This window comes from Podarcis bocagei, assembly GCF_964188305.1.
Source record: "Podarcis bocagei genome assembly, chromosome: 9".
NCBI lineage: Eukaryota > Metazoa > Chordata > Lepidosauria > Squamata > Lacertidae > Podarcis > Podarcis bocagei.
This window is the reverse complement of record NC_138134.1, coordinates 65,730,434-65,742,454: the sequence shown is the minus strand read 5'-3', so window position 1 is coordinate 65,742,454 and position 12,021 is coordinate 65,730,434. Positions and strand designations below refer to the sequence as shown.

Sequence of the window (12,021 nt, the reverse complement as noted above, 5' to 3'; positions counted from 1 at the left end):
CACACACAAAAAAGGAAAGTTCATTCTGGAATTCTGGTTAGGAGTTCCATTTCTAGGAAGCGCCAAAGGACTGCCGGATCCCTTCTAGGCAACAAACGGGTGAGTCAACACATTCAGAACAAGATGTTGTATCGACTCACCTCCGGAGTCTATACAGCATCATGGTGGACCCAGACTAACGATGCATTAGCAAGCAAAAGATTATGATGTCACCACAAACATCAAAAAAATTACAATTTTCAAAACATTCAGCCAAAAGAGGGGAAGGGGGGGAAAAACAACAAAGTTTAAAGGAACAAATGGGCCGTTTTCTTTAAAATGCAATCAATAAGAAAAAGCTTACAAGTCTGTCATCAGTGGCTGGTTCTTCTATAACCCCCCAAAAGGCGTTAGCAAATATAAGGGTAAAAGCATGAAGAGCTGTTTGATAGCGTTTGTCATATAGCTGGCATTTCGGGTTTTTGTTTTGTTTTGCTGCTGATTCCCAAGTGACTCCAATCATAATTACACACACCCCTAAGATTCAGCTTTTTTTTCGCTTCTGTCTTTGTATCCTCCTCTCATATATTGCTTGCTTAATAGGAAAAAGTCAAGGATGAGGCTGCGGGGGATGAAAGAGAAATAATTCGATGAAGGTTGCAGCAAATGGCATAAGGATACAATCCCTTCCTGGAAAGAGGATTTTGTGGCGCACCATTTCTCCCATAATGCATCCTACTGACCATATATCCACTAGAACAGCAGAGACAAGGAAATGAAGAGAGAAAGGGAGGGGGGAAGGCAAAGTTAACTAAGACATTTTGGCTCCTACAGGAGGGGGAAAAGAGCAGATTGATCAGAGAAAGCACAGATTTATGCACCTTCCACCGAACAATTTTTTAAAACACACACACACAAACACAAAGATGTCATAAACAGAAGAAGCATTAATACCCAGCAAACATTAATTTTATCAGTTTTATTCCACTTTTTCAAAATGTATATATATGCAAAAATCCTGACCTTTTCCTGTTTAAATTGTCCCAAGATAATGATCCCTGGATAATGCTCTTCAGGGCTGCAACCCTATACATATTTACTAGGGAGTAATGTAAGGCCCGTGGAACTCAACAGGGCTTACACTTGTGTAGATATGCATAGGATTGCACCCTACAGATTGCGCCATGTACCCCCTGTCACTTTTAATTGCTCCTGTGCAAGCTAGCCCATTTGTGTGGTCATAGGCCAGAGCAGCGCGTTAAATCTAGGCTGCTCTCATTTGACAAGACCAAGTGGGGAAAGTTGCATGCGTTTGCTTCTCGCTTCTGCTGTCACAGGAGAAAATGCCAGGTTCTAGAACAAAGTAGGCAAATCTGGGGAGAAGGGAAAGGATGGCACCTAATTATTCCAAGTTAGATCTAGTTCAGGGATGGGGAACCTGCGTCCCTCCAGGTGTTGCTGGACTACAACTCCTATCATGCCTGACCATTGGCCACACTTCCGGGGACCATCTAGAGAGCCACAACTCCCCGTCCCTGGCCTAAGTCATACCAAATGCATCCAGGAGGCTTTGCTCACGGACGTTAGGGCTGCCATATTGTGAGTGAAAAAGGAAAGTGGCTCTGAGGGCAGACGGATGCACTGTCTCCCATCTTCCCTCGCTCGCAAGTTTTCTTTGGGCATGCTCATACATGATTTCTCCCAGAAGCAACATCCACATTGCACATTGCACTTAAAACACACACAAAACGTTTTATTTGAAGCTCTATAGCTGAGCTCCAAGTCTATAATGGGCAGGATTCAATGTGAGCTTCACAGGAGCATATGCAGGAGGGGGAACACAGGCGACAGAGGTGGAAGGAGTAGGAAAACCTGCAGTGGCCACGTTGCCAGATTTACATGTATGTATGTATGTATGTATGTATGTATGTATGTATGTATTTATACCCTGCCCATCTGGCTGAGCCTCCCCAGCCACTCTGGGCGGCTTCCGATCGAGTGTTAAAAACAGTACAGAATTAAATATTAAAAACTTCCCTAAACAGGGCTGCCTTCAGATGTCTTTTAAAGATAAGATAGCTGCTTATTTCCTTCACATCTGATGGGAGGGCGTTCCACAGGGTGGGCGCCACTACCGAGAAGGCCCTCTGTCTGGTTCCCTGTAACCTCACTTCTCACAATGAGGGAACCGCAAGGCAGTGTACAGGTCTGTACAGCAGCCTTCACCACTGGGGCAGATGGGAGCTGTAGTCCAACAACATCTGGAGGGCACCATGTTGCAGTCTGGCAACTTTAGTAGCACAGAGTCCCAACATGAGGATGGGGCAGCCACACCCCTCCGGTACCAAATATTCAGAGGCCCAGCAGTTATAGCTGGCGATAACTGGTTGATCTATCCAAGGCCTCATTTACACCATACATTTAAAGTGCAATGATACCACTTTAAATGTCCATGGATTCCCCCAGAGAATTCTGGGAGCTGTAGTTTGTTAAGGGTGCTGAGAGTTTCTAGGAGACTCCCCTCTCCCAGAGCTAAAATTCCTAGAGCTCTCAGTGAAGAGGGATAGATTGTTAAACCAATCTGGGAATTGTAGCTCTTGGAGGGGAATAAGGGTCCCCTAATGACTCTCTATAGGGACGCAGGTGGAGCTGTGGGTTAAACCACAGAGCCTAGGACTTGCTGATCAGAAGGTCAGTGGTTCAAATCCCCACAACGGGGTGAGCTCCCGTTGCTTGGTCCCTGCTCCTGCCAACCTAGCAGTTCAAAAGCACGTCCAAGTGCAAGTAGATAAATAGGTACCGCTCCAGCAGGAAGGTAAACGGTGTTTCCGTGCGCTGCTCTGGTTCGCCAGAAGTGGCTTAGTCATGCTGGCCACATGACCCGGAAGCTGTACGCTGGCTCCCTCGGCCATTAAAGTGAGATGAGCGCCGCAGCCCCAGAGTCGGTCACGACTTGACCTAATGGTCAGGGGTCCCTTTACCTTTGCCTTAATGACTCTCACTTAACAAACCACTACTCCCACAATTCTTTGGGGAAAGCCGTGACTCTTAAAAGTGGTATCATAGTGTGTTAAATGTATGGTGTGAACATGGCCCAACAGTGTTCAGTTTTTCTGTCCCACCTTCTTTTTCTCTCTCCTTTTAACAGAAACAAAAACGAACACCAGTCAAGTCATTTCTTTTGACAGAGGTGAAATGCTTCGTTTTGGGGTGGGGGGAAGGGAAGGGGTGGTACTGGGTGCACAGGGCAGCAAAAGCATGCCTGAAACACTGGAGTCGCTCTCACTTTTAAAGGGGGCGGCAACAGGGCAATTTGGGGACTTTGGGAACAGAGTGCATCAAAACGGTGGGGAAATATAGCATCCATAAAGTCAGGTGCCAAGAGAAAATGAAAGCATGGAACTGGCCTTAAACAGGCAAGATTGCATGGGTGGAGAGAGATTAAATCCAAATGTACCAAAATATCTGCCTCCCGGAATTTGTGCTGAATAATCAAATAGAGAGGAAAGCTAAAAATTAAGTGCTCTCTCTTTACAGATACTGAACTGCACCATGCACTTCTGCAGATTCAAAAATTAGATGTCATGAAGAGTCAGACACGACTAAACAACAACAAACAGCCAAATCATAATAGGCACTAGTCCACAGTTTCCCAAACTTGAGTCTCCAGCTGTTGTTGGACTACAACTCCCATCAACCCTAGCTAGCAGGACCAGTGGGAGTTGTAATCCAAAAACAGCTGGAAACCCAACTGGAAAACCCTGCACTAGTCAAAAGCTTTTCCCCTCTTGGCTTGGCTTCTATTGCTAGGTAAATGCATGTACTGCTATGAAGTAATAACTCAGCGGTTCACAACCTGTGGATCCCCAGATGTTGTTGGACTACAACTCCCATCATCCCTAGCTAGCAAGGGATGATGGGAGCTGTAGTCCAACAACATCTGGGGACCCACAGGTTGAGAACTGCTGCAATAACTGGATTGCTCATTCTATGATAACCAATTCTGCCATTTGCAGATGCTCAGGTAATTAGAATTATTGGTAGAATACCATAACTGCCCTGATTGTGTGATTCCTTGAGGGAACTGCCAAGTCCGTCAGTTCAATAAAAAAAAAATGGACACATGAATCTAACTCAGGCTTCCTCAACCTCGGCCCTCCAGATGTTTTTGGCCTACAACTCCCATGACCCCTAGCTAGCAGGACCAGTAGTCAGGGATGCTGGGAATTGTAGTCTCAAAACATCTGGAGGACCGAGGTTGAGAAAGCCTGATCTAACTCCACCCATCAAAGGCTACTCATGCAGAGCACCTTGAGCTCACCTGAGGACAAACACAGCTCCGGATCAAAGGCAACATCTAAGCTCAGCTTAGCTTTTCTGGAAGTTGCTATAGCAATCTTGATTAAGAAGGTTTCAAAAGCATTTGCCCCTTCATTATTACTACAGTAAGGAAACCTTCACTTTAAGGTGATAACTAGTACTAGAATCACCTTCAGCTCTAGCATTTAAACCGAAAAACACAAGGTGTGCTGCCCAATCATTACCAACTTTAAATGACAAAGAAATCAGGCTGAAAGAGCTATCTAATTGCCAGCTTGCAGATTGCAGTCAAATGTTAGTTAAATCGCTGCAGTATGCTAATTAGATTCCACAAATTAAAAATGGAACAACAATCTGGAAGTTCCCTGTTACATTTAACATCAAAAGGGAACCTTTGTTTTCAGATTACTTGGGAAAGATTACTTGGGCAGCAGAAACAGACAAATGGATTTATCTCCATAGTGTTACTTGCTCATCCTTCTGCAAAATCAGTTGCCTAATATTTATGAAGCACGGATTTAATACTGTACTACCGATAGTGCTTTTTTTTTTAAAACACACAAATAAATGATGGTTGATGTGCCAAGATTATTGAGCACAACAAAATAACACTCACCCCCTTTTGCTAGAAGGTCAGTTTGATCAGAATTATTCCTTTGCTATGGGGGGCGGGCTGTTAGGTTATTGTTTTTATTTCTATTATGTATTTTGTGGTTTTATATCTTGATTTTATTCTGTGAATCACCCTCAGACCCCTGGGAATAGGGTGGTATATAAATTCAATAAACAAAATAAAATAAAAAGAGCACCCCACATCTAGATTACAGCACAGTAATAGCGCTGTACCCTCCCTTGGAAACTTGAGATTGTGTTTTCAGGACCCACAACTAGGATTTGTTGAACCATTTTTAATACTGAATTTCAATTTGTTGTCACCCACCCTGGGACCTGCGGCCGAAGGGTAAATAATATAATCATAATCAGGGCTTCTTCTTTTTCAGCTGGAACGGCACCTCTCAGCTGGGCCCCGGAAGAAGTAGGGGGAAGAGACCTGACCAGCCTTAGCAAAGCCCCTCTACATCTCTGGCTCACGATGAGACCCTCCCCAGAGCATAAAGGGGATATCCTCCAGGGCAGCAGTTCTCAACCTGTGGGTCCCCAGATGTTGTTGGACTACAACTCCCATCATCCCTGAGCTCTGGCCTTGCTCGCTAGGGGTGATGGGCGTTGTAGTTCAGCAACATCTGGGGACCCACAGGTTGAGAAAGGCTGCTCTAGGGCTCCGGAGAGGTGCAAGTGAGCTGGAGGTGCAGTGGGACCTTGCTGAGGCTCTTAGGCCTTCCAGCGAACAGCTGACATGCAGGAAAGCTGCACCTCAGCTGCTCCAGCTCTCATGGAGCCTGGCAGGATCCGTTGCGGGGCTGCTGCCGCCACCGCCACCTTCACACGGGCAGGCCACCTCTTCCTCCCTGGGGAAAAAGTAAGCACACGGCCTGACTCTCTAAGGCAGGTGCAGACAACTCTGGCTCATATAATCACCGAGTTTGTCAGTGACACTCATTGCCTTTTGATGAAAACTGTTTCCCCTTGCTATTTGGTGGAGAGTCTGTAGCAGCTAGGTGAAAATGAAAAAATAGCAGCAACCAATTGAGGTGTTAATTTTGTGGCATCCCAAGTTCTTAAAGGCTTCTCTTATGAGCTAGACCCTGGATTCCCGAGAGATAAGGTTTATGGGATTGTTCCAGAACATAAATATTTTCATATGTTTTTATCCAAAGTAATAATGCCAAGGCCATCCATCCCTTGGATAAGCTGAGTTACATTTGAAGCAGCCTTGCATTCCTGTCTAGAGGTGAGTTGTGATGTTAAAAATAGGTATGTTTCCAAAGCTTCTTAAAGCCCCAGATATGGGATACTTGGGCAAGTGTGGCCCCCAGCTCCGAAAGGTGGCATAAAGCATTTTAAAGAAACAAAATGTTTGTCCACTGCCTTCGTGTGGTTGAGGTATCAGCCCCTATCCTCAAGCTGACCTCGAAAATAAATTTCGAAAACTACTTTGGATTAGTGCCGATGTGCACAGGTAAGGAGAAATTGATCGTACTGGCTTAAATCTTAACTAAGATGCCTTTGGCATGCAAAAGTCTGCTGTTGCAGGTTGGGGACCTTCCAGTGCAGTAGAAAAAGTGGTGCAAAGAGAAATGGAAGAAAAAATGGGGGTGCCTTGCCCTCAATCCGGAGACTCCATTGGACCCCACTAGATCCATGAATGGAAATGGGATCTTCATAACAGAGGGTCCTGGTTGCGTGCAGGACCCAAGAGCTCACCTGATAGGGTTAAAATGGGGGGGAGGAGCTAGAAGTCCTGGCCATTCCCCTGGGATCACACCAGGCGATTTTAGCCAATAGCCAGTGGGTGGCGTGATCCCAGGGGCTTTAAAAACAGCAGTGTGATGCAAGGAGGAACTGGGTATTCCGTTAAAGGAATCTGGGGGCCTCGTCCGAAGTCCGCTTGAGGGGCTAGGGCTATGCCAGGACCACAGGAACACCGGGGTGAGCTGGTTGGTCCTCATCGACCTAGTTCCCTCGTTTGGTTTACCCCATTTGACGATTGTCCTGAGAGGTGGAGCCAGTTATAGTGGGGAGTCAATGCCTAAGCCAATACCGTTCACGTGATTGTATTTCAGTAAAGTTGTGGCCAAAATTGTTGCCCAAAAATTTAAACTAATATAAGTGTCCATGTGTATTTATTTTGGGGGTGGGTCTTGGGGCCTCGAGACGCCATTGGCAGAGGACCAATTGGGATCCAAGCCATTGCCTACCATTTGCTATAGTACCCTGCCTAGAGCTAGTTTCTTGTCTCCTTGCCTTGTTGATTTTGTGATACCAATGTTTTCTCCTTTGCAACCAGAATAACTATATCACTCCCCATTTGCACTGCCGTGGGCAGCAAATAAAATGATGCGAATACATGCAATCTAATACTCCTAGGCTGGAGATAATTTGATTTAAGTTTTTGTTGTTGTTGTTGCAATCATAATTTTGTTACTGTTTCTCTATGTTTTGATTTTATAATACGTTTTCTCAGCCACAGGGCTGGAGTTGTTCACCCGTTTTTATTAGTTTTATGGCAACCCATGGTTTTATGCACCAAAATTGAACTGAAACGAATACAGGTCTGAGTTCCTTTGTTTTGAAAGGATGTGCGTTCCTAGGGAAACAATTTATTAAAATGGACCGTATTTGGAATTGAGGAAAGCTGGAAATATTTGGGTCACACCCATCGCCCACCCAAAGAGCTTTTTAATATTTTAATTCCCAGTGTGGTCTGTTTAAATTCCCTCCTTATAAAACATGCCTCCAATGAGACAGACTGGATGCAATGAGATACCGCGTCGTATCCAATTTGGGTGTTTCTTAACTTCAGTAATATCTGCATCATCCTCTATGTTGCTTTAGTGCCTATAATAATCAGGCGGACAACCCTAGGATTGTCAGTGTCTCAACCAGCCATTGTAGTAGGTGATCGTGTTGTCCGTTTCATGCTGGTGAAAAGTTTCACCAGGTGATATCTGTGCAATAAGGTTTTGTTAAAGGTACTTGAGCCGCCCAGGTCATTCCTTCCCATCCAGCGGGCACTCCCAGCTTTGCTCCATCCCATATGCTCACATCACATGTATATCCTACCATTCTCCTTGTAGCCCATTCCCAAGATGACCTCCGGTGCTCTGTAATAACGTGTGACCACATAAGGAGTCATCATGAAGCTAGTGCCCGCGGTCCTGGCCAGTCCAAAATCCAGGATCTTCAATGTGCAGTCAGATTTTACCACAATATTACTTGGTTTTAAATCCTGAAAGAGATGAAGGAGCAGGGGGAGAACAGGAATGATGAGGTCTACCTACAAGACTCAGTAGGTGCTTTATATCACAAATGCCACAATGGCGCGGCTGTCCCTGTTCTGTGGAACAGTATTTCCGTGAAGATAAAACAGGCACTCACTATCTACACTTTACAGAAACAACTGAGGACATTTTTTTGTTCCAAAAGCCTGGCTTAATTGGTCTCTGACATGGCTGCTGCGTACTCGGTATTGTTTTCAGCTGTTTTTATTGCATTCTGTACATTGCCTTAAGACGCACGTGGAAGTCGATTTGTTAAACAATTGTATCTGCTTTGGCGGTGCTGCAGGGCTGAGAGAGATGAATGATCCAAGAGGGGGCAAAGGGGTACAGTTTGTGATGATGATGATGATGATGATGATGATGATGGTCTACTACTACTACTACTAATTATAATAATTTATTATTTATACCCCGCCCATCTGGCTGGGTTTCCCCAGCCACTCTGGGTGGCTTCCAACAAAATATTAAAATAGTCCTTCAGAGATTAAAAGCTTCCCTAAACAGGGCTGCCTTCAGAGGCTGGTCACCCAAAGAGACAAGGGAGGTGGTGTTTGCTATAAAAACAGCACTGCTCCCAAGGTCCCTAGGTATGGGTATAATAGTATAATAGAAGCTAAAAATGGGCATGCTCCAAATAACAGAGATTTTTCTTTCTTTCCCGTAGAAGGACATTTGTCCTTTTTTTGGTGGTGGTGAGGGGGTGAGATGGATGCCTGGCTTACCCTGTGAATGATTCCTGCAGAGTGAAGGTGCTTGATGCCGCAAAGCATTTGGTAGAGCAGGTAAGACATTCGCTCGTGGTCCAGCTCCATCTGAATTACCTGGCACAAGTTGGCATCCATCAGCTCCATTACTAAATACCTAAAGAGGAGAACAGAGACACATAATAATCAGCACTCATGGATCAGATACAGGAAGCATAGGGAAACTCGGCCCTCCAGATGTTTTGGGACTACAACGCCCATCATCCCTAGCTCCGTCATCCCTGTACATCGGGGAGGGCTGTGTGGAGAGAGTCTCTTCCTTTAAATTCCTAGGAGTTTATCTCAGTGAAGACCTTACTTGGAAAATCAATACAACCCAGGTGGTTAAGAAAGCCCAACAGAGGCTCCATCTCCTCAGAGTATTGCGAAAGAACGATGTCAATCAACATTTGATGATCTCCTTCTACCGGTCCACAATAGAAAGTGTCCTTTCAAACTGCAGCACAGTGTGGTACGCTGGTTTGACATCAACTGATAGGAAGTGCCTACAGAGGGTGGTGAATACAGCACAAGATATTATGGGCTGTCCTGTGAATCCGCTGGATGAAATAGCGGAAGAACGTTGCCTCAGGAGAGTGAAGAAAATTCTCAGGGATGAGTCACACCCGGGCCGGCACTTTCTTGATCTCCTGCCCTCAGGCAGAAGATACAGAAGCATGATTAGTGGCACCAACAGGGTAAAGAACAGCTTCTATCTGTGGGCTGTTAGGCTGCTGAATGAAAAGATAACAACAGGGCAACTGACTTTCGGGTTTGGTGGGTGCGAGTCAGTAAACGAGGGGAATTAAGACTAAGAGAGCTGAGTGGGGGGTGCTTGTGTAATCTCACTGTATACAAGTTGTACAAGTGACAATAAAGTATTTCAATTTCAATAACAGGACCAGTGGTCAGGGATGATGGGATCTGTAGTCTTAAAACGTCTAGAGGGCCAAGTTTGCCCATGCCTGAGATACAGCAATGCTCTCGTATCTGATGTGTCCAACAGAATTCATTTTGCTGGACCCCCCCCCCCAAAAAAAAAAATATTGTAGAATTGTGATGCAGCTGAGAGTAGGGAGTGGGTGAGATATCACTGAATGACATATTTAATGTAAACATCCTTTTTCTCTCTCACCAATATCATTTCATTCTTCAGTAACTAGCGTGGTAAGGGGCATGCATTCTGCATGTAGACCGCAGCCTTGCACACTCCTGTCAGCAGGCCGCTCTTTCTCCTGCCCCTCCTGAAGACCACTTTGTGTGATGGCTGTGCTCTGCCTTCATATTTGGGGGCAGCGAAGCTTCTGAAGACCAGTTTCTAGAAACCGCAGGTGGGGAGAATGCCCTTGAGCTAAGGTTCTGCTTCTGGTTCGCCACTGTGTGAACAGGAAGCTGGACTATATGTGCCATTAGCTCCTCTTCTGTTCTAAGGAGGTCACCACGTGGTGTATCAGACCAGAATTCAGTACAGTCTTCTCTGACCTTCATGTGAGGTCAATCACATGAATTGCTGCCGGCAATCCTTTTGATTGCAGATGCCAGAGATCGTGGGGTGTGTGTTCTGCCACTGAGCTTTGTCTCCATCCAAAACAAAAGCTTTTCCTGGACCACCCTAGCTCCAGCTTAGCCGTTCCTCTTTCACTATGTCTTTTATTTGCTTATCCTCAGCTCCATATTAGGAGTGTCTGACCCATCCTCCATCTTGCCTGCCTGTTGTAAATTGCCAGCCTTGCAGAGAGGGACTGCATATTGCACTGATTGCACTGCAGACAGTCAAGAAACCTTCAATAAATAATTGCAGAGGGGGAGTTGATGGATAATTATTATGCAGATACAACAAAACAAAATAAAAACAGTGCTGGCTTGTCATGCCAACACTGGAAATCCTGGAATGGGATTGGCTAGGAAATTCTAAACTTTGCTGGACCTTTCATTTACATCCCAGTGGTAGCTGCTACTAGATATGGGGAAAACCTCATAGTGCCTCACATTAGCTTGGAAATTACTCAAAATGCTCTCCCCCCCCCATCAAATATCCCATTGTAAAATTTCTTAGCCAATTTGAAAGACTTTGGGGGATTACTCACCCATTTCTGCTGCTCTCTCTTATCCCCCAAATCCACCCCCTGCCATCCCCCGAACAACTCCTCTTTCCTCACAGGGAACTGGATGGTGGAAAGAAGAGTAGAAGGAGCATAGAGAGAGTTTTCTTCTCCATCTTCTGCCCTCCATTGCCTCACCACACTGAGTAACAGTGTGCCAAGTCACAAGGGATTATGGGAGATTTAGTTTTCCCAGGGGCTTCTGCAATTGCCAAGGGCATCGCAGAAGAGAGTTTTAAAAACACTGACATATCACAGTGTGAAGAGAAAAGTTGGTTCCCCTGCCAAGATTTTGCCCTTGCGTTATAGGACACAAACTGTGTATAGTGTATAGTGAAGGAAAATGTTAAAGGGGTGGGGGCAGAATGAGGAGAGTTTGGCCAACTAGAAACACTTCTGATTACCTTAAATATTATTCAGGTCAGGTTCTCCTTACATGCCAAGCCACGGCGGACAATGCTCAGTGGAAATACTAGCAATTCTCTGCTTTGCCCCCAGGCAAATAATTTTTACAGAGTCATAGGTTATCGGAAAATAAATATGGAAGAGGGGGGAAATGTTTCGCCTCCTTCCTTAAAAAAAAAAGAAACCCACAAAAATAACACAAGGAGATGATTTCAGAGTGTTTTACGCACCTTTCAGAAGCCTGCACACCTCAGGGAGTTCTGAGGTAACAGGCGCTGCCTGAGAAAGTTATCAACACAAAGGAATCAAAAGGAGCTGCTTAGAGCCATTCAGATTCCTTTGCATGTCTGAACATGTTCAGACCCTCCTCACGACCACAACCCCACATCCTGCATTTTCTCAAGCACCTCCATTACGATGCTCTGTGTACACTTTCCATTTCTGCACTTCTAAATCAAGGTGGGAAAGTGCTTTCTGACATACCTAAAAGCAGTAGGCAGATAGTCGTGAGTTTTCTGATCTTGACTTTTTCCGATTCTTTTTTTTTATCATTTGCACGTTTTTTTCAAA

At 45.1% G+C, this 12,021-nt stretch overlaps 1 protein-coding gene across 8 annotated transcripts in view; it reads right to left on the bottom strand.

Moving 5' to 3' along the window:
* The window catches only part of MAPK10 (mitogen-activated protein kinase 10), a 244,030-nt gene that overhangs the window by 49,383 nt on the left and 182,626 nt on the right, over positions 1 to 12,021 (bottom strand). For 7 of the 8 annotated variants that reach the window (XM_081207164.1, XM_081207165.1, XM_081207163.1 and 4 more), the window contains 3 exons: positions 8,924 to 9,062; positions 7,984 to 8,149; positions 661 to 732 (listed from right to left, as the gene is read on the bottom strand). In XM_081207164.1, the coding sequence (XP_081063290.1) occupies positions 661 to 732; positions 7,984 to 8,149; positions 8,924 to 9,062 (377 nt within the window). The remainder of the gene's footprint in view (positions 1 to 660; positions 733 to 7,983; positions 8,150 to 8,923; positions 9,063 to 12,021) is intronic. The other variant, XM_081207167.1, reaches the window with a different exon arrangement.